At 37.7% G+C, this 23,955-nt stretch overlaps 1 protein-coding gene across 1 annotated transcript in view; it reads left to right on the top strand.

Annotated features, from left to right (window-relative positions):
* rnf217 (ring finger protein 217) overlaps window positions 1–18,041 on the top strand; it is a 28,223-nt gene extending 10,182 nt beyond the window's left edge. The window contains exons 2-6 of the mRNA XM_007255400.4: window positions 7,527–7,757; window positions 8,367–8,531; window positions 11,883–12,084; window positions 15,082–15,153; window positions 16,529–18,041. Coding sequence (XP_007255462.2) covers window positions 7,527–7,757; window positions 8,367–8,531; window positions 11,883–12,084; window positions 15,082–15,153; window positions 16,529–16,608 — 750 coding nt within the window. The 3' untranslated portion in view covers window positions 16,609–18,041. The remainder of the gene's footprint in view (window positions 1–7,526; window positions 7,758–8,366; window positions 8,532–11,882; window positions 12,085–15,081; window positions 15,154–16,528) is intronic.
* Window positions 18,042–23,955: the final 5,914 nt, after the last annotated feature.

Genomic DNA, 23,955 nt, shown 5'->3' on the forward strand with positions numbered 1-23,955 from the left:
TAAAATACAGTGGTTTATCTACTTGGGTTCTTCATTAAATTTAATTTAATGTCTGAGAAACACTTCTATGGAGGAGGAGTTGTTTATCTAGTTTCTATTCTTCTTTTAACCATAAAAATGTTCTTCGTAGTGAGTTAATAATTATTTAATGTTCATGCTCTGCTGCCATTAATTAGATAGAGTGGTTGTGATTATACTGCCAGTGGAATGCATTTGGTTTTGCTTGATAAATCAGCTTAGTACTCCATTTTGGCATGATGTTTTTGTAAAGCTGTCAGCATAAAATCTGATGATTTTTTTGTGTATTTTTCAAGAATACAGTGGAAATAGGCAAATACAATGTAACATCACTCTTTGGGTTACGGTCAGCAACCCCCACCCCCTCAGATTCAGAAAATATGAAGGTGTTGGAATTTGAAAGTGTCAGTGTCAGTGTCATTATTGCCAGTTGCCACTATATGCTGTTTTATTGTTAGTATTCATTTATCCATCTCACTGACTGATGGTTACATGTGCTTAATCACTGCAGACAACATGTTTCCAAAAACCAAAACAAGTTGGCTGGGGCAGATCTAACAATCTCTTCAGTATAGCCATAGAGCTGCTGTTCCACCTCTGTACGTCTGGAGATTGCATGGCTATGCGCTTAATTTCATATACCTGTTAAGAAAAGGTGTGGCTATAATATAATATTGTTTTTTAAAAATGTATGAAAATAACCAAAAAGAACTGATTTGCACTGAATGTGCCCTAAAGCGTTATGAGGTCAGCATCATGACATTTCTGTGTAAGTGTTTAATGGCTTCTGCTATTATTCTCTTTGCCCCAGATTGCTGGAGGAGGAGGGCAGCTTGTCATTTCCAGCTGGTTAATGTTATCAGCTAAATGATTAAATGTGAGTGTGTGAGAGTATCATTAATAACTCCATGATGAAATGGCAACACTGGAGTTCAGCACTGCCAATGAAACACGTTGTAATGCTTTTTCTCTTTCTGTCTCTTTCTCTCAATAGCCTCATTGTGTCTCACTGTTTGCGTCCATATGGGCTGTTTTGTTGTTAATTTGATTACTGTAAAAAAACAACATTGAAAAAGGTAATGGACATTTTAGTATAATAAATCTGTATTTCCTTTAAAAAGGGATTTAGTTTGTTAACTGTAGGAGTAGGGTTGCAACGGTATGAGATTTTCACGGTATGATAACCGTCTCAGAAAATACCGCGGTATCACAGTTTGTTACATATATTATTAAACTGACCCTTAAAGAAATTACAACAAAGGTTTTTTGTTCAATTAACTATTTATTGTAGAAACCTGGAACAATAATATAGATAATGTCTCCTTAAAAAAATAAACTGTACACCATTAGGTGAAGGAAACCAGGTTTTTCCACTACTCTTAAGGTCATTAAGGGTGTATATAATTATATATATATATACACACACACACACACACACACACACACACGTGTCACACATTACATGTCCTCTAAGAAGTAAAGATCCTGTGTTTAAACTATTCAGTACAATTATTTAAGTTTAAATTATTTAATATCTGATAAACTGAGCCTGGGTCAGTGTCTGATCAACAACTGTTGTAAACGTCCGTTTTACTGCCAAGTTGGTATATAACCAGATAGAGGGGATTTATTTCTGAGTCTGGTTTTAACACATGAAAAACAGGCACGTCAGAATTTGAAAATTAACGCATGTAAATGAATGGTGTCTTTCACATCCAGTCCGGCGAGCACCTTTACACGGACACGTGAATCCGTCGTAGCACGCACTTCACGCCTGTACCTGCGTGCCCAAATTTCTCAGCGCTCTCAGCGCTTTTGCGAGTGCTTACCGCATGGGTTGTGCACGACTACAAAGAGATTTTATTTATGTTCAGAGTAAAATTATAAACTAAACACATACTTTGCGCTGCACGGCGGGGTGGAGTTCTTGGAGATGGGAGAACAGGTTTGACGTATGTCCACCTTTAGCTGTGACTTTACGGCCACATTGATTATAAATCGGATAACCATCCTCGGGTGCGTTCGGCGGGTCTCTGAAATAGTCCCACACTGCTGATTTTAGTTTAGCCTTTTTTTAGGCGGACGGAGATTTGTTTAGTCTGATGCACTTTCTGCTGTTCTCACCGCTGTGTGCTGAGCAGCTGAAGCGGAGCAGAGTTGCGCATGCGCGGGTGAGTTTCTCCGCTGGCTTGCGTTTTACCGGTAATAAGCAAACACACACGGTATGATAACCGTGCATTTTAATACCATGGTATACCGTGAAACCGGTTACCGCTGCAACCCTATGTAGGAGTGGATAAAATACATTTTATCAGAAAATATTTATTTATGTTCTGTAATTTAAAGTTGTTGTCTGTTAGTTTACAGATTTAGATATCTCTCTGGTAAGTAATTGCACTGAGCAAGAGGAGAAATGCTTTTAGACGTGCATTGTAGTGTATTCTCCTTACAGAGCCTAAAAATCTGGTGACTTTTAGGATGGACTGTTGCCAGCTCACTTCAGTTCTAATTCTGTGTTTCTTTTTTGGTTTAATGATGAGTGAATATGCAGATGAAGACTGAGTTTGCAGTTCTGGTATCTCCATGTTCACAGTAGCTCTTAATATCAGTATATTGAAGTATCATAATATTTTTATTTTGCAATACTGTATTGACTGTATTGATCGACCACAGATTTTTTTGTTTTATTATTATTTTAGATGTAAAGATTGGTGTCAGACAGGTTGTTTTTGGGTTTTGTTTAAACCCCAACTACTAGGTAGCAGTGTTGGCTTTAAATCTCACTGATATTGATAAAAAGTGAAAGTTTCTTTACCTTAGATTTTATTTTTTACCCACACATTTAAGTATAACTATAAGTTTGTTTTAATAATTTTAAGGTTTTCATAAACTTTTATTTTAACAATCGTAATCACTTTGCTCATATTGCGATATATTGAATCATAATCTCTATATCGAGTTTCTTGGCGATAACTGGAAATAATGTTACTAATTAGCCCAACATTTAAACATTGACTCCACAGGGCAACATTTGCAGACATGTCTTTATTTGGGCAGAGAAATAAAACATGCAGACTCTTTACGGGAATGAGAGAAATTGCTAAGAAGCCATTAAAAATACTTCATTAAAATATAAACATTGTGTGACAGAAGAATGTAAATAAATGTATGAGTACATTTGTGTTGCTAGCTCTCTGTGTTGCTGTAAGTGATCAGTACCGGTATTTAAAATATGCAGTCAAGAAATGTAAAATATGCATTATCATCATTCCATCTTATGTAAAATATGCATTATCATCATTCCATCTTATTATCACACACACAGTGTTTCAGTTTGGACTGGCTCAGATTAATGGTATGGCTTCCTTTTCTGTCTGTCTGTTTCTGGCTGTGCCTCTCTCACTGTTGCTTTGTGTTGGCTCATCAGTAGTTGGCTGACGGGTGTGAAGAGAGTGGGTTCGTGACCCTGAGCAGTACTACTTCCTCTGCCACCAAGCTCAGGCTCAGATAAGTGAGAGCTCTCTAACTGCGCTGTCAGATCTGATCAGGGCTCCCCAGTAAACGCCTGACAACTCAGACAGCCTTCCAGTCTTTGAGTTCCATCAGCCATATTTGCTTACACAAACACTTGGGTCTTTTTGTCTCCTGAGGCACTGTGATAACAGTGTGCCAGAGATATGTGAGATTGGCTTGGCCAGGTCGACTGGCCTTCTAAGAAAATAGCCTCTAAATCACAATGTCTAGAATTTACAAGCTGCAGTGTTTTTGAGATGTGTTTTGTGTGTGTGTGTGTATAAGTGCTTACCTTCTGTTTTTCCGTGTGTTGCTTTCTTTAAAATAGAAACGATTAGAATATTGGAAATATAACTATCGATGAATATTCTATATATTTATGCTTGGTGTGTTTTAGGTGTGTAAGGGCATGTACCCTACTTACACCCTGTGCAAGGGCGTCAGATGCTCATTGATATTTTACACCCTGCGAAAAGTCTTATTTTGATGCCTTGCACCTGGCGTATACACAGGTGCACCACTGACTGATTTTAGCCCTGTCAAGATGTTCATTGCTATCTTTACAAAGGACACACAACAGTGCAGAATCTAAATTTTTACACCAATAATAAAATAAAATTGCTGTTCCCGTAAATGATCTGAACCCGCAGGGCACTTTCCTTTTGCTAAGAAGTGCTGCGCCGTTAAGATACCAATCCACCAAACTCGAAGCACACCTGGCTCTTAAAGGGAATCACAAGTGACACACTGATATTTCATGTTACACCCAAAACACACGCATAATTAATGAAGAAAATTTAGTGCGTGCCTTTTCTGTGTCTAAAGCTGTGCAAGGCATATTCATTGGATCCTCATGATACCATAGTCACACTGAAAAGTCCTAAACCAAGCTGTGCGGTTGGCAGCTCAATGTTATTTTAGGGACATCATTTTGTTTTTTTGTTTTTGTAACATATTCATTTGCATGTTTAGTCCACTGATAATAGTAAACTTACACAAATATGATTGCAGGATCCTCCCCTACGTTTCAGAGACGAAACAGACTATTTTCCTGAAGTGATTTACAAAGTTTTGTGTGTGAATTGGCAACCGTCCTGTCTTCCTGCCTGTGTTCGGGATTTATAACTCTGCTCTTGTCTTTTTTGATAGATCGTCATTTGATTTGTGTCAATTAAAATATCAACTGACTGCACGGTTTTTATATCCTGATTTTCTATAGTAGCAATTAAATAGGCATTATTTTCATTGAGGCTTTATCAGCTGGTGCTGTTAAACACATAGAACATTAATATATTGGTCACACTCTAAAAAAAGTGAAAGTAAATGTAGTCTGCAAAAAACACCTTGAGTGATAAAAGTATCAAATATATCAATTTCTTACATAGTGAGCAATCCAATAAAAATGCAATGGAAATTCTTACTAAACTCGTCGACAAAAGAAATGCACCCCTATTGCTACAAAAACCGACACACAGTTATGTCTTCAGCAGACATGTAAATTATCACAGGTGTGGTCTGATTATACAGTAGGTCTTGCTACAAGAGGGTATAAAAATGCTTCGCCCACTTCCCCCATAAAAGGCTCTAAAATGCTACTTTAAGGTAGTGGACCTCTTGCTGGAGACTTCTAGTGATTCTACAACACTTGACGTTTTGTGCATTTGATCGACTTTAGGATAAGTTGTATCACTGGACTGAGCCATCCATCAGCCAGCTCCAACATTTGATGTAGGAGACATGTATATGGGACATAATACTAGCTCCTGTTCTAAGACTTTTGGCATGGAAGTGAATTTCAGATAATCTAGGCAAGACAAGCTCCTTTTAAACACAGTGGCAAATTTAACTATCACGTTGGCACACCATCCACTAAACTACAAGCTCTCAGCAGCATGTGACATTTGTACAGGTTAGCTTTTTGTTACCTCATTATCTCTTCGGAATAATCTTGCTCTTTTTCTCTTGGTTATCTGATTATTCATTTCCTAACTTAGCAGGATTCTCATATATATGAAAGTAGTCGGAATGCACATTCTTCTTTACTGCCTCCTGAGCCTTGTCATTACAGTACAGTCATGGCCTTCTGAGTTTTATAGGGAGCTGGAGTGTGTTCCACTGGAATGCGAGGAGCACAAATGGAAGGAATCCCTGAAGTCTTTTACTGTAGGTTTGGAAAGGTCACTGTGCAGGAAGACATGCTTCTTCTCCTTACACTTCATTCAGCTGTTAAATTTAGTCAGAACAAGCCCCTCAGCTGCGTTCCTGCATACTGTGCCCACCAAAGCCACGGATTATGTCAGTCCCAGATGTGATTTTAAAGGAAAACACTGATCTTTCACCCTGTGGAACCTCAGGTACTCTGTTGTACAATGGGGCATTTGAATTGGTAATCATCTCTCAGAGCTTTTCAACACGCTTTGTCCTTAGTTTCAGTAATAATTTATAAAATCCTGTTTTTTTTTTCTTAAATAGATACTCTGGATGACCTAATGTGTGGATAATCTAATGTTTAGATGGGCTTTTTGACCAATAAGATTAGCTGTTTTAACCTGTGTGTTACAGATTATTTAAAGTTAGTTTGTAAGTGGCTGTTTTTATATGCCTGTTGCTGTATGATTTTTTTTTTCTTTTTTGAGTTTCAATGTTGTTTGTTCATTATTATTGCAATATTTGTATTATGATATTAAGATTATGTGATTTGAGCTTTATATCCTGAATTTAAGTTACTATCTATGTTTTAATGTAGGACAATACATTATGCCAGCTAATCTATTTATCATGTTGCATTAACAACTGTTACATTTTCAGGTATTCAGAACATTTGTGTTTCTAGTGCATTTTTATATACCATTTAAATTAGCATGTTTAATCCAATAACTGTAGAAAGTGTGAACAGTGTGTCTGGTTACTGTCTGGTTGCACTATGAAGTACAGCTCCACCCATCCCCATACATTTTACATTACATTACATTACATTACATTTGGCAGACGCTTTTGTCCAAAGCGACTTACAATAGTCAAGTACAATGTAAAATAAGTTTAAAGGTAAAACATCTTTGGATAGGGATAAAAGGAGGTCAAAGGGGAATAATGGGATAGAGGAGTGAAGGAGGGGAAGAAGGAAATGAGGTTAGAAGTAGTTAGTGTGTTTTAACCCATTAGAGCCCAGACCCATTTCTGAATATTGATCCCAATTTCAAAATTGAATCAGATCAATTCAGTGAGCAGATCATTCATGTTATTTTCTTATTATGGGCACACGACTGTAAATATTTCAAGAAAACAATTCTGAAGTGACACAAAAAAAAGATTACTTGTATATTATCAGTTTGTTCTGTAAATTGTATCAAATCAAGTTAACTAGTTATATGGAATGTAAAAATGTAATTAAAGTATGTTAATTTGTAAAATGATTGGAACAGAATCTAAAATACACTTTTAAAATGAGCTAGTTTCATCTTCAGCATTAACCCTGCACTCCTACATTCTATATATAAGGTCAGATAAACAAACACACATTTACACAATGCCCTGATGTTCCGTATATTTCACTTAAAGACTTTGAGTTAAAGTGACTGAAAAAAGGAACTTTCTAAATCTTTTAAAGGGTCTGTTACACATACGTCACCATGTGCTCTTTTAGGTTAATGACAAGATCTTCCAATTTTCCATATTATTTTTCTTAGTTGTTGCTGTGGTATTATTGGTACATTTTTTTTATTTTCCCTCAGAAATTGTTATTTTTTACATCTTTATTCTGGTATATCATAAGAAAGCATGGTTATATTTAGAAATTACGTGCTTCACAGGCTTGCCTGGGACAGACCATCTACAGACATTTCTGTTTACATGAAGTAGCTGAATTATAACCGAGCTGTCAGGAAACTAGCTAGTTAATCCTACTATTATTGGTCACATCGTATTTTTTGGTCATATGGTTCATAGTTTTCTCCTCTCACTGAAAACTTTATTTTTTTTTTTTGCTCTTTTCGCAGGTTCTTGTGGGCCGGACAGACATAGTATGTCCAATCACAGAATGCAGTGGGTTTCTAGAGGAGAGTGTGGTGGTGACACACCTGGCCTCTGAGGAACTGGCCAAATATAAGTACTTTTTGGAGCTGAGCAGACTGGACTCCAGCACTAAGCCATGTCCACAGTGCAGCCTCTTCACCTCTTTGAAAGGACGCAGCCTACAGGCACCCAGCAAGGCTGAGCACAAATATAAGGTAAAATAAAACTTGATCCGTAAAATGATCTTAATAAAAAATGTGTGTTTAATGTCTAATGTTTGACTGTACTAATAAGGCTAACAAGGGATATAAGTAATAGCCAACATTTAGCTGACCAGATTTCTCTCTTTCTTTGCATTGAGTTGTTCTGTTCATGGTATTTATCGATAAATAGGCATACAAAAGTACACAGAATAATTGCTACTATTGTTTGTAGCCATGTTATTTATTTTGTTTCTAGTTAGTGTCATTTGAATTGCCTTTCAGTTGTTAATGATATAATGTGCTGTTGGAACTACTAGGCTACTCTAATATAAAGGATATGGCACTGAATGAAACAAGTTCCCATATAAAATCTGCAACAAAAGTTGAAGAAAAAAAAAATCCATTTCGTCCAGCCCTAGTCTATACAGTAAAATTTAAAAACCCTCAGATGTTCCATGAAGCACAGTTTAAGAAAAATGGGCTAAAACATCTCAAGAGACTGCAGTAATCCTTACCTAGCAGGATTCGCACCAACAAGAAATTGAGAGAATCTATAGCTAAATATTAGCAATAATGCAGCTTGGGGTTCTGTGTTCTAAATCTGCATTGTTTTTGTCCCAGATTCAGTGCAGTAAGTGCCAGTTTGTGTGGTGTTTTAAGTGCCATGCCCCGTGGCACGAGGGCCTGAAATGTCGTGAGTACAGAAAGGGAGACAAGCTGCTGCGTCACTGGGCCAGCGTCATCGAACATGGCCAGAGGAATGCCCAGAAGTGTCCTCGATGCAAGGTAGTGCATCACACACACATACGCATGCAAACACACCTTAACATTTAATCTTATCAGCATTTTTATTTAATACATTAAATTCTAGATACAATTCTATATATTTTTTTTGTCCATACTATGTACACTGTGTTGGACAATCTGATTGACAACAGTTTTGACATTATCTTCCACAATTTACTACAGAGGGTACCACAGAAAAATACAAATAGCAGTAAAAAAAACAGTATAGATTGATTTGAATGTGGTGATTCAGCAGCAACACTATTAATATTCTAAAAATACAATGTTCAACAAACTGCCTTTTTTATATGGGACGTATTCAGTACAAACAAATAAACTTAATAATTTAGATCATGCAAAAAAAAAAAAACAGGAATAAACTATATTTAGAAATTAAGTGATTGACATGCTTGCCTGGGACAGACCATCTGCAGGACGTTTCTGTTTACATGGAGTAGCTGAATTATAGCCGAGCTGTCAGGAAACTAGCTAGTTAATCCTTCTATTATTGGTCACATGGTATGTACATGGTTTCACAGCTCTAGAGTGGCACAACTGTTTAACTGCATGTTTTCCAACGTTTAAACCTCATCAACACCACAGCCCTACATGGTGAGGAGTAGGGCTGAGGAGAGAATAGTCCTTCTAAGGCCTTCTCCATGTGATAGTATAGTAAAAAAAAATGAAGGGGAGAGAAACAGATCAAAGATCTTACAAAACAGTACAGCAATTTCAGCTGCTCATTTGTTATTGTTTCACAGTTAGCTTAACTTAATATACATTTTAGATCAAACTGAGTTTTAGACATAAGAGAACTTTTAACTTAAGTTGACAATGCTCTGTAAATGCTCAGTTTATCAAAATTATCATTTTATGTTCTCCTGCTTTAAACTTTTTACAGAGTATATGACTCTAGAGAAGCAGAATAATCTGAGCTGTTTGTGTCGCATAGCACAACCAGCAAGGTAAATCAACCAGGATTTTACAGAGAAAAAGTTGGGGGAGTGTATCTTTGTACGTGATTCAGAAATGAAGGAACTGTTAATCATTCATTCTAAGAAGGTCTGTGAATTTCATGAATTTCACTGATCACTGATGATTCACTTAATACAACATTAAATTGATGGAATTTAAATGAAACTGCAAAACAAAAACAAAATTTCATGTTTGAAATTTTTACTTTTGGTTATCAGTATTACATGTTACGTTTTGGTGTTTATGGAGAGCACCATTAGGCTGCATGTCCCCTTATCTATCACAACATTCAGTGGAGTGAAAGAGGATGTTTGTATTGTCTTTCTCTCTCCCTCTCCCCTTCTCTCTGTCTCTCTTTCACTCTCACATAACATCGGTGGAAGCATAGCATTCCAGGAAGTTGACGCTCTGAACAGAAGGCCTTTTCTGGATTGAATTTACACAGGGCTGTCAGGGTTCTGTTTCAAGCACTCATGCATCATCTGCAGTCTTTGCTCTATGCACTAAAACACATTTATTGCTGGTAGATTTCAGTTGTTTGAGTAGGAAAATAAATCTGACCTGCTGCTTGGAGGTGACAGCAGTTTGAGTCGGGGAATAAACGTCCCTCCTCTGCCTGGTCCTGGGCCAGGTCTTTACAAGAAGTCGTTGAATGAATGTAGTTTCAAATAAACAGTTTACATAGAGCTCATGTGTTTAGCATTTAAAGCATCTGTGAGCTGTTCTACAGAACAAATTTCTCACTGTGACACGGGGTGATTCAGTAAAAGAAATACGGGGAAGTGTCGGTTCTAACAGATCAATAGGGGTGTAAATCTCTGTCATCGCAACAGCCCTTTTTTTACACCATGCTTCTTTCACTGGCAGTAGTAATCAGTGTTTTACCAGGACATGCATGTTATGACTTCTAATTTAGGGCATTCAAAGGAATGCTAACTGCTCCTTCATTGCGGAATCATGTGTAAAATATCTTCTTGTGACTCTGATATGTCACAAAAAGTAAATACATGCAGGCTGTGTAGTATCAGGTTTTGCACAGTAGTAGCCAAACACTAGCATGGAAGATTTTTTTGTGCATTTACTGGTACTTTTTTTTTTTCTGGACGTGCAAAGTATGCTCAAGAGGAGTTTACTTATTACACAAATCTAATAACACCTAACCTAAACTCACATAATTAAAGCATTATAAAAATGTTCCTCTTATGGTAGGTAGATAGGTATACATCAGTGGGATTCCAGCAGACACTAAACCTCTCTCTGTTTAATTATTTGTAAAACAGCCATTTTTTGTTTTCAATTATCCCATCTAAAATCATAGAGCAGAGGTCAATAATAGGCAGACCACGGCCCGGACCCGGACCCAGACAATGTCCAGTGGGGACCCAAACCAATAAACTATTGAGAAGGATTTAATTCTGACCGTGTTCATTTAAAGCAGCAGAACGTTTCTTGTCTTTATGGTATACATGCTTTGCGGCGCAGTAAACTCACAGACCAATCACGTGTGGTGTAAGATCACCAAACGCTCTCCTCAGCCAATCAGATCTGTGCAGATTTGGAGCGAGGATTACGCACAGGCGATATTCTGGTCAAGTTCAGCAAACAAGCCTATTTAAAGCAATAAATATTGTTGAAATATACTTAATAGTATTTGTAACTTACAGAACTACTAGGCTTCTTCAGTATACAGGATATAGCACTGAATCACAACACAAATTAAAAATGACTACGGTCTGGACCTTGGCCTGACGAACTTTTCTCTAACTAAAATGTCTCTTGAATGTCCCTGTCATAAAGCTTACATTTGTAATTTTTTTAATCAATATTATCTGTTATTATTTTGATTTTTTTATATTAATGATTATTATTAGTATTATTATTAAGAATGTCCAGAAGGTTGTTTGGAATGCCTTGCCCCTTCAGATCAATGCTTTTTTCCTTTTTATTAATCACTTTTTTTTTTAAATCTGCATGTCACTATTTATATTAACTTTTCGCTTAGGCTTTTTGTTTTATTACACCTGGTATTGTCTGTGTGGTCATGGCTCATGAAAGATCTTCTCCAAACAATGACAGGAAAGGAAGTAGGTACAGGAAGTGGATGGGTATTGAAGCACAAAAGTAAGAAGTGCTGAGGTTAGGCCATCAGTGTAAAAACATGTCAAAAGACCAATCAACTAACATACATAAATACATACCAAAAATGTAGCAGTTGAATCATCACCTTTAAAACTGAACATTCTCTTCCTATTAACCTAAATGTATCTGACTGTGGTTATTTATATTTAAGCTTTTCTGTATATGTGGTATCCAAATATATATAAATGTTCTATTTCTTTAATAGGATATTTATTAACTGTGCAATGTCTCCTTCAGATCCACATTCAGAGAACAGAGGGCTGTGATCACATGACCTGCACCCAGTGCAACACTAATTTCTGTTACCGCTGTGGGGAGAAATATCGTCACCTGCGCTTTTTCGGAGACCACACCTCTAACCTGAGCGTGTTTGGCTGCAAGTACCGATATCTGCCGGACAAACCACACCTGCGTCGGCTGGTCCGGGGCTCAGTCTGTGGTAGGCCTGCTTAATGCTCACTTCTCCTAATTCACTGAAAAACAATATTGTAACTTATATTAGATTAAAAACAACAGATTAAAGATTAAAGTATGGAATTTACTTTTTTGTCATTGTTTAATAGTCCTCCTCTGTTCTCCCACAGCATTCCAAAATACAGAGCTTTTAGCTGCTGCTCCCAACAGGCTTACAATGCTAATGATTGGGGAGGGGGGCCTGTTAACAAGCTCTACTTTGAGCTTGTTAATGGTGTAAAAATAGTGATTTCTTTGCATGGGCAGCACTATTTCCCTATCGCTAGCACTGTAAGCCTGTTGGGAGCATCTGCTAAAAACACCGTATTTCAGGGAAGAACGGAGTTGGGCTTTTCAACAAGCCTGTAGTCATTATCATGTTTTACTACACTTTAAATCCATTTCACACTGTATTTCTCCTTAAAGGATTTCAACTTTACCTCCAATTACAGTGCAATTTTATGTCCAGACAAAAATGATTTTATTTATTATTTATTTGAACATTTTGTTATATAATTATTCTGGACCATTTGGTATTGATCAGTGTAATATTACAATTACAATCAAAATCTAAATTCTAATTTGGTGACCACACTAGAGTTAACTAATTCTTAAGGATTGTCTCAAACTAAATTAGTAATGTTCCCTATAATGAATAGAAACTTCTATCTGCCGATTGTCTAGATATCATTAATAAGGCCATGTGGTATTTGCCTATTATGAGCATGATTAACATGTAAGACTGAAATGTCAAGATCATTTATTTTCAGCAATTTTCTATGGAATTTTCAAACAAATAATCGGTTTATTGTTGTATTTTGACGTTGCTGGGTGTTCTACTGTTGTGCACACCTTGCAGGCATCATCCACATGTGTATACCTGTCCTTTTTAGCCTCAGCTATAGGGAGTCTCCCTGTTGTGGTGAATTAATCACTGCAAACTCCATGAGCCATGAGTCACTGGAAGTGGCAGCAGCAGGCCTGTTGCTGTACATGTGATTCAATTGGACTTGGTATAAAAAATGCTGAACCTGTATTTCAGCTTTTATTTCTGTGCACTCACACTAATTTGAACTCAAAACAAAAACAAAAGAACTCTGTTGCTCAGCTGAGGCAGCTGGCAGAGCTGTGTGGATTAAACTGGTCCGTGCTAGTAGTTATCTTCCTGATAAGCCTTTCAGGAAAACCGTCTGATGCACCATTGGCTGCAGAGAAAGCATGAATTTCAACTTTGCATACAGTTCCTCTTTCTGTGGACAGAATTGAGGCACATTGCTTGGCTGACCAGTGTTTGCATGACTTCTGTAGGTTTATAAAAGTAACGCAAACCTGTACCTTTACAGAGGAACGTCTTCATGCTAGCGGAAAATTGAATCATACAGGTCATCAGAGCACCAGCTAAAAATATAACATATTGCTTGAAGTCATTTTTGCGATAGACTATATTTATGACATTTAAATTTTAGTGCAAACAGACTGGAAAAGACAGGGCTAGTGAAAGAGCAGTGCCACATTCAATTAAGTGTTTTAGTGGGTTACTTAAAATTGAAAAATGTTTTTTAGTATTAATAGTATTAATGGTTAGTAGAGTTTTTCCTATGTCAATTCACTTTACATATAAAAAAAACTGAAGCCCTGTTTGGATGGGATTTATTTTGCATGGAGAGGTTGGGAAATATTATATTTACTGATGTATCTTAGTAATTTAGTCACAAATCTGCCACATCGGTAAATGTATAGCACTTGTAAAAATTATTAAACATGTTTTAAAGTAAGTATCTGTGTCATGTTTCTGTGGCAAAGTGAAGGTCAGTAAATTCTGCAAAATTCCACAATTCAAGCAGGTCTTAAAAATCAGTGGCCAAACTAGTGTTGTATAATACTATATTTCAATCTTATCACTTGTACACGTATGCTTATTCAAGAAGCATCTCTGTCATTTTTACTGAGACAAATCGATGATTAACATTGCAGGCTTCCTGTGGTAGCATTAGATTATCCCACTTGCCTGTGTAAAACTAATCCTGTTTAAATAGGACTTAAACTGAAAAACTGCCCATTTTGTCATAAAAATATAATGTATTTAATCATCATTGCTGTCACAATTGCAATATATGTCTAAATGTTTGTGAACACCCCTTTTTCTGAATGTCATTAGCAGCACCCGTCACTAACACAGATTTGCTGACACAGAATAAGTCCCTATAGTCCCTATAGAAGAGTATTGTCAATAGAATAGGACTCTTTGGAGCAGATAAACATGGACCCTTGAACCTTATAACATCATGCCTAATGCCAGGCATGAACTACAGCATTGATCTTTGGAGCAGTGGAACTGTGTTCTCTGGTAGGATGGAGCTCCATCCATTACTTTTTGAACGAGTTAAAGAAAGGGGGCTGGGCAGGATCCAAAATTCTGACCTCATTAACAAACAAACATCCTGATCTCACGACAAATCCTTAAAGAAATGCTCCAAAGTCTAGTAAAAGCCTTTCCTGGACAGTAGTGAAAATGACTCATTACTGTGTCAGACAGAATTAACAATAAATAAGAAAGGGGCCTGGATACTTTTGTCCATCTATTGTCCCCTTTTTTTTCAGAATGACAACTTTACTGGAGAAGGAAAAAACTTTTCCACAATGGAGGTTGAAATAAAAAGCATTTATTAGTTTTATTGGTTTATTTTCCATAGAATCAATGCACCAAATTCAAAATGTAGTTTACATATGCACCAGTCTTACAGTCACAGTAATCCAAAAACCTGGGTTCAAGAATTTTGAGTTTGTGACATTTTAATAAACATTACAGTAACGCTTTCATTGATCTAGTTTTATTTATTCCCGGCCTGAAGCAGGTTGCAGAACAATTACAGCACTGAAATGTCAGCCTCTTTTCCAGGCTTTTGTTCATACTTGAGTAAACCCAGAACATTGCCAGGGGTTTTACTGATGTGTGTGTTTGTGTGTGTTGCTTATTCTCCAGTGAGTAAAGTGCTGATGGCTCCAGTGGTCATTGTTCTGGTGGTGGTGGTTGGTGCCTTGGCTCTCGTCATAGGTAAGGAAAATCTGCTCCACCCTGCTGCAAATATTTTCCCATGTGGATTCTGTTTACATTTGCTTTATACTCTGTTCTTCTTTATGAGAGTTTTTGCTTCTATTCATCAAGCACTCAGTCATGCTAGGTAATTTTCCACTGATGGCTGCTAGAATCAGTAGGTCCCAGTATGAAAGTGATAATTTGTAGACCTTTTTGAATATTCTGGCTGTGTAGTTTTACTAGTATCTCATAACAACACATACATACATACTGATAACCATTGTCCTCAAATTGTATCGTTTTTAGATTCATGTTTTCTATTTTCTCTTCTGTTTGCTGCTATAATGCTCTGCCTTAAAATTCCCAGTTTGTCGCTGTGGGATAATAAAGGATTTCATTTCAAAATTATTTTATTGGAATTTATGTCGGTGTTAGTGTTATCGTTATTTAATGTTATTAACATTAAATGTGGAGCAGCCAGCAGATAAATATATATATGTTAGAACAGCAGAGTCACTTGCGGTCTTCAAACGCAGACTGAAGATTCATCTTTTCAAAAAGTGCCTAAATGAATCTTTAAAAAAAAAAAATAATAATTCTCCAAGGGTTCTAAACATTATCAAGCTTTGTGTATCTCTGGATCCTAGGCTGTACAAACTAGCCATGGATATTTGGAAGTAAGCAACAAAGCACTTTTGTAGGTCGCTCTGAATAAGTGCGTCTGCAAAATACTTATGACACACGTTTCTAATTGTCTATGCCACGGTATGAACTCTCTGATAATAATAACTTTAATTCTCTTAATTAATCATGGGTGTGTTTTGGGCGTAACGTGAAACAAACCAGTCAGTGTCACTTGCCATTCCCTTTGAGAGCCAGGTGTGCTCTGATTGTGGCAGATTGGTATCTTAACGGCGCAGTGCTTCCGTGCTTCTCAGCAGAGGAAACTTAGCTGTGCATTTACACTGTGAAAGTGCACAAGCAGGAGCAATCAAAGTCTGACTGTTGCCTGTTTAAGTCAGGATTCAAATCAGTCCATGGCGCACCTGTGTTTTTTTGGCCAAGATAGCAAGACGGCAGAAATTTATCTGAACAAACCTCACTTCCAGACCACCACACCCATCAGTGTAGATATAGTCATAAGCAGTGTCCTTGCTATTTAAATGATGAAAATAGACTGTTGGCAGGGTGTAACATAGCAATGAGCATCGCGACGCACCTAGTGCAGAGTGTTAGGTAGGGCCCAGGATATCCCTATTTTATTCTTAGACTTACAGACCATCTAAAAGCAGTGTTATTCAGGTTGTTTGTTCTGTGGGAAACAGCGCTGTATTTGTATGTAAAAATATTACAGTTCTGAAAGTCTCTTTTACTGTCTGTGCTCTCTCCTCAGGTCTGTTTGCATTCCCCATTTATTACATCTGCAAGAAGCGCAGGAAACACTCCAATGGGTCGGGACGCTGGCTGTGCTGAGGCTGTATCTCATCATCCTCTGTCTTACACACACACAGACACACACATACAGAGCACAGTGTGTGTGCCAGGACGCCTGCCACAGTGGGAGGAATAATCACAGAGTGAGCTCACTGAACTGCAGCCCATGCAAAACAAAGTCTACATGGATGCTCTCCATCTGTTCTGTTCCCCTCCACACACTCGGCCTTGTGCTCCAGCCACGGCCGGGGCCATGATGTCTCCGCGGCGCAGCAGAACAGCAACAGCCATTTACTCTCTGCTCAGGATTTTTCAGAAATATGTGGAAAATCGGACTGTTTACAAAGAGTTACATTAGGGGGGGATTGATGCTGTATATGAAGTGTAGAATAATAGTTTTTTTTTTGCTTTATAGATCATTTTAGTCTTTATAGCTTGGTTTGTTTGTGAAAAAACTGCTTTTAAAGGAGTACACTGACTTTTTTTAAGCATATCTCTATCTGCCACATCTGTAGCATATGGTCAGAGAGTATGGACAGTGATTTTTAGCACATTTCCCTGTATTCGGTAAACGAACGCTGACTCATATTCCCCTCAGCACCTGCTGATTGACTTATTTTAAGAGTTTATTTTGAGTCAGCAGTTTTCTGTTCTGTTCTAAGTACAGTAAATGTGTCGGGGAATAGGACAATGATAAATACAGATGCAGCAGCTTGTAGAGAGAAGCTTGAGTGTTCCTTTAAGTCTATGGCTTTTGAGTGGGATAATTCAGGGATTTGGTAGGGGTTTGTATAAATTCAGTCCTGTCCCTCACTCCCCCCTTCCTCTCCCTATCCCTATCCCAAAACGTCCCCCATACCAGAATGCTGTGCCAACATCCACTGGAATTTGCATCATCAACAAAAGCTTGAGTGTGCCTGCACTGAGGAGACAGCTGCAGCGTTGCAGGGGTGTGTGTGAATGCGTGCCAATTTAAGATGACGCGCCATTGCTGCTGAGTTTTTATCCTGCAGATTTTTGCCATGCCATCTGTGTGTCACGACAGATACCCATCTACCATGTCAAAATGCATGCTGGTTAAAGACTGCACCTAAAGGATCATGAGGTCCTTTTTTTTTTTTAGTTTTTTTGCTTTGTTTAAAAAGATATACATATATATATACACCATATTTCGGACTCATCTGGTGCATGTTACTGACTTTACCCATGGTATAATTGAGCTTTGCACACAAGGTTACGTACCTGGACCCTTTGCACCAATTATATGCATTTACCATGGGTCACTATACAATCGTTCAGATATCACTGCCCTGCAGGCTTCTATGCTGTAACACATATTACACTGAATATCGTGGATTTATATCCATCAGTATACAGTAGTTTGTGAATGTTCTGCTTTAATGCTGCATATCAGTTTTAAGCACTACTTGACCCACTGGTTAATTGTCCAAAAAAAAAGAAAAAAAAAACACTGTATCGAAAATGTGCCCCTTATCGGACGACTCCAGTCAGTCTCAAGGGCCTTATTGTATCAAATTATGACAATCATGCATATAGACACGTTCAGGCAGAAGTGTTTGTCACTGTTGTTCTCAGGGAGTGTGTTTGGACTTTCACACACTGCTCTCTCACTCCTGTACAGTAGAATTGTGCTTGTCAGGTTTAGTTTAGTTCAGTTCAGCTCGTTTTGTGTTTGTCAGGGACCATGTACAAAATAACTTCCATTTCAACTGAGGAAAGATGCTTTGCACCTTAGCTACTAGCCTAGCTAACTTCCAACTACATGAGAAGAAAATAAACGATTACAGGGACATTCCGGCCTTAAACTGCTGTTTAATATATTATTTTAATAATAATATGCGTCCTTCAACCTCACTGTTTAAACAAACCTCAGCAGTTCTTTTTTTTTTTTTTTTTTTTTTAACTTTGTTCATGCTTTAATTCATATGTGCTCTCTATCTATAGATCTATATAATATATCAATCATGCATTATGCAAATACATCACAGCCATAGGGAATCTGTACAGAGCTTAACCAATTCTGCTAGACTAGCCTGTGACCTGTATGCATTTGCCACAACCAAGATAGCATTAGCGCAGCTTTTACTTTTCCAGCAAAGCAGATTAAAAAAAAAAATCCAACAGAGATTATGTCTAATTATGTTCACAAATTTTAAACCAGACACTGACTAGTGTTTACCCTTCCTCCAGAAACACACGCATGCTGGTCTGTTTACAGCTGGTTTATGCTGGTCTGGTTCTGGTTAAATAAATGCTGGTTTGAGCTTTACGCATTTCCTCTATTCAAAAATTCAGCAAAAATTCAGCAATTTTTTTAATAAAAATATAAGATATATTTTTATTCCAAAATTACTTGTATAAAAGATTGTTTCACCTTCAGTATGCATTTTCAGTACAAAAAAAAAATCTATAGCAGACATGCCTAAACTTGACTTTTGGTGGCCAAAGATTTGTGGTGGGCTGAGGGCCAAAAAGAAAAGAAATAAAGACCAATGACTCAAAGGGAGATGGGCAGTGAGCTTTTAGATGTATAAGCTAGTGATTATTTAAATGCACAAATATACAAAGTCACTGTGGATAATAATGTAACATGTTCTGCTGGAACATTTTACTGTAGAATGTATTGCTAGGAGTCTTATCCAAGGACTTGCCTGGTTAGGGTATTGCCGCCAAGTCTACCATAGAAAATGTGGTGTTTTTACACCAGCCAACTGTTCTAAAATATTTTATTTGCTCCAAATTTTCAGATTTGATAAGGAAAATAAGAGCTTATCAAGTTTTGAATGTTCTAAATGAGCCAAAGTAAATGTCTGTAGACCACAGTTTGCCAATGTGCCAAACTTTGTGTAGTCTTGTTTTAGGAGACTACAGCAGCACCAATCAAACCAGGAGTCAAGCAGGCTTTTTCATTCTGGTCGGAGTGTCCCTCTAATACAAACCACACTATCACTGCAGTTCAGGTCAAAAAATACCATTCACCTAGAAAATTAAAAATGAAAAAGGTCAGCGTGGTAGCCCATGAACATTCATATAACACCTGCTGTTTCTGTCTGCTGTCAGTGTGAGCCAAAGGCCCTGGCTATCATCAGGGTGGTATTACTGATGTATTTCTCATTTGTATTGTGTTTCCTGTTGTTCCCCCCTGCCCCTATCCTTTGGTGCCTTGAAATATGCTGTACATTGGTTTGGATTTTGTTAGAGGGAATATTTTTAAATTAATGATTTTGTTTTTCTCTTCATGTCGCATGAGTGCTTCACATTTTGGTAAATTTCCAAAGACTGACTGTGCACCTTCAGTTTGTACTGTGGTACATGTATAAGATCACCCCACAATGCTTGTATTTTTATGAATGTGTTTCAGGGGGAAAAGACACGTTATGTACATTGTTTGTATATCCCCACACCCTGCGATGCTTAATCCTGGGCGCTGCTGCACTTTATCTTCAGAGTTGGTCACGTTAGTCCACTTTCGCAGACAGGAAGTGTAACATCTGTCTTTAATGTGTTGAGCTGTGGATTAAAATGACCTGGGTGAAAGGGTGAGGTTTGTTGATTTCATTGTGAGCACATGCTAATAAGCAACCAAATGTCTGATACTGGCTTGTTTCAGTGCCAGAAATAAAAGGTCATCGCACAGCACAGAAACAATGCGGTGTACACATACTGGCCTTCATTGTGTGTATGTTTGCTATGTTCTGTGCTTGGCTGGTTGAAACGTTATTGCCTCATATTTGCACATGTACCAGACTGGTGTAAATCTCCGGGGAGTTGACCAGGCTGGAGTGGAATGGCTCTGCTGCGTTTCTGGCCTGGAGAAGGGAGACTTGGCCCTCAGCTGGGCCGGGCCAGCAGCTGTGCTCCACACTGATAAAGTGGTGCCATCTCATCCAGCTGGGGCAAGTTTCTGCCCATAACGGTTTACTTTGTGAAACAACTGAATGAGTCTTTCAGTGAAGATGTGATGTTGGCAAAATGGGATTGAAAGCTTTTAATTTTGCTCATTTGAAGACACAGACATGACCAAAGTTATCCAAACCAGTTCTGGCTGCTGTATCCTTTCTAAATGGTGAATTTAGCAACTTTCACATAATTAGCTGCATGCATGTGGTTGAGCATTGTCCTGTTGGAATAATGCACCAGAGTGTGCATTCAGAAAAGGTAGGCCCACTGGTTGCAGGACTATGTAAATGTAACTTTGGACTGTCAAAGGAAGTTTCTGAACGCACACTGGTGTGGTGTTCCAACAGGACAGTGCTCTTCTGTGTAATGCAGGACAGCATTAGGAACCTCTACAACGTCTTGCTCAGATGTCTGGCATGTTGTGTTACACATGCATTACATGAGTTTCACACTACTTCTGTATGTGTAGCTCAATAAATGTTGCCCATTTTAGTCTAAATGTTTAGTTAAACGTCCTTGAAAACGTTTACCCTCCTTCTGAAAAACGCTACAATCTAACACTTGCTCTCTCAGACATTATAAATATATTATTTTTTTTAAGAAAGCATTGCTAACAGATATGGTCACGCCGCCTAAAGCCATGTTTCAGCTAGAGGCATAAAGCCTCCCAGCACTGGACTGTGGAACAGTACAACTAAGTTCTCTGGAGGGTAGAATCACTGTCTAACACCTTTAGAGGAAGTTGGATTGAGGTTTGTGATCCAGAACTAATTACCCATCATCGCACAGCTCAAGGGGAGAGCTTCCTCACAGCCTGCAGCTTCTTCTTCATCCCTGCCGCCAGCAGTTCTCAGACAATGAAGTTTGTGGTGCGGTCAGTTTCCTGTCTGCCTTAGTTTAGCTTTATCAGTTGGTCTCTCTGGCTAAAGAGAGCTGCTTCCTGAGATGAGGTGTGGGCACTGAGCCATTGCTTTCCCATCAGCTGACTGACATGGACATCCTGTTGACACATGCTACTCTGGAATGCTGGTGCTCCAGGGTGGCACTAGACTGAGCACGGCGTGAGTGGCAGGACAGAGCTGCCTCATTGTTGATCTCTGAGCTCAGAACACAAACTTCCCTCAGGCCTTTGACTTTCTTCACTCACATACATCCCCATTCAGACAGGATGTGCTTCAGAATACACACAGCACTCACAAACCAAAACTAAAAGTCACATGGCTGCTCCAGCACAAAACTGCTATTACACTGCTTTCACTGAATACATTCCATTCTTCTTCACTCTGAGTTCCTGTCGAGGCACTGCACTAAAATAATCATTTTAAAACACACTTCTTTCATGAAGTATCATAACTCCCAAAAGTAAGTACACCAATCATAGTTCTGCATAGTTCTGAAACCAGCTTGAGACTTTTGCTTTGTGACATGATGCATGATCATGCTAGAGTTAAAGGAGTTCAGGTGTACTGAAACATAATTACAAGTACTAGCCTTTCTTGAATATCCAACCTCGGTTTGCAGACAGCATTCTAAACTACAGATTTTTTCCAGTTTCTCTGAACAGGTTTTAGAAAGGGCGCTATAGGGGCATAAACTTAGAAAGCTTCACACTTCATTGGTAGAATTCAGAGAGCCTAGACATTTAAAAAACGAGACATTGAGAACTTTAAATGTGCACTGAAAGTTGGTAACACTTTATAATACTGTTCCATAGTTAATAGGTAACTAAGCAGGAACTAAGCAGTAACTAATTAATAGTGCTGCATTAACACCTAAATATTTTCTATTAACTACCAGGGAGTACTGAATAATTACTCAGTAGATAGTACTGAACTAATGATTATAGTAGTTCACTATTAACTTCACAATAATTACTGAGACTTACATATCTCCCAGAGAACTACTTACTAATTATATCTCCTTTATAATAACTACTTATTAATTACTGCTCAAATCAACATTAATTACTGAAAACCCTTACATCCCACCTGGGGAACTATAGATCTAAATCAGTCTACACAAACAATTATTCTATTAGTGGTGATATTAAAGGCATATTTGAAGCCAGTGACACCATTTGTAGTAGTAGTAACCTTAATTACCTTATTATCATCATTATCTTCCAAATATTAGCAACATATAGTAAAATACTACAGTGTGTTGTAATCTGCTTAAACTTTATAACTTAATATTATTACTAGTAGACATTATTTATGTTCTCCAGAAGGCATCTAAGACTATAAGACTGACTATACTCAATTTTGTTTTAATGGTCACTGCTTTAATTTTAAGCACCAACCTTATAAACGTTCATCTTCAGCCTTACAGTCTCACAGACTTTTAGTGCGCATTATTAGGGTAATTACGGTAATTCCACAGCGCCGGACCCTAGCCTCAGTGTGTTTATCTGCTGCTGCAGGTTATTCTATCAGTGGTGATATTAAAGTCAGTGACACCACTTATCATATATTAACCTTACTTACCTTAGTATCCTCAATATCTTCCAAATGTTAGACACACTGAAATGTGCAGTAGTCTGCTTAACCCCCATTTTTGTAATGTTCTGTCAGTGTGTTACAGGCGTTTATTCTAAACCTGTGCTCTTCTTCAGTCCTCCTGGAGATGTGCTCAGTAGAAGTGATGGCTCACATACAGCTTTACTGTAGGTTGTGTCCAACATCCTTATTCTGGGGGAAATCATGTTTAAATGAATAAATATTTGTGTTAGATAAAGGACTAGGCATCCCTGTGTTCTTCATAGATAATTAATAAGGGGTCCCTGTCTTCTTTTTTCAGAAGTTAACAGCAGCACATGGTAACCCATTACTAATGACTGAAGAGTTACTGTGTTCTTCTTATAAAGTGAGAAACATGATAACTAATTACTAATTACTGAGGAGTTACTGCAGATCAGAACACAGTATTATAAAGTGAGAAACATGGTAACTAATTACTAATTACTGAGGAGTTACTGCAGATCAGAACACAGTATTATAAAGTGAGAAACATGGTAACTAATTACTAATTACTGAGGAGTTACTGTGTTCTTCTTTAGGAGTTACGGCAGATCATGTCACAGTATTATAAAGGGAAATATACATTAATAATAATAATAATAATAATAATAATAATAATAATAATTATAATAACACACATTTAACCTAGCTTACTAACTTACACACATATAACCTAGCTAACTAACACACACATAAAAGTTAACTTAGCTAGCAAACGAACACACATAACCTAGCTAACTAACACACATTTAAACTAGCTAACTAACACACACATAACCTAGCTAACTTAGCCAGTTAACTAACACACACATAACCTAGCTAACTTAGCTAGCTAACACACATCCTAAAGCTGGTTAACAACCCACAGAGGAGTCCTCCTCTGATCCGGGGGTAAAATCAGCTGGAAAAGATCTCAATATCTTGATTACTAGTTTATTTTCAATCAAAT

This window comes from Astyanax mexicanus, chromosome 1, assembly GCF_023375975.1.
Source record: "Astyanax mexicanus isolate ESR-SI-001 chromosome 1, AstMex3_surface, whole genome shotgun sequence".
In the NCBI taxonomy this organism is placed as follows: domain Eukaryota; kingdom Metazoa; phylum Chordata; class Actinopteri; order Characiformes; family Acestrorhamphidae; genus Astyanax; species Astyanax mexicanus.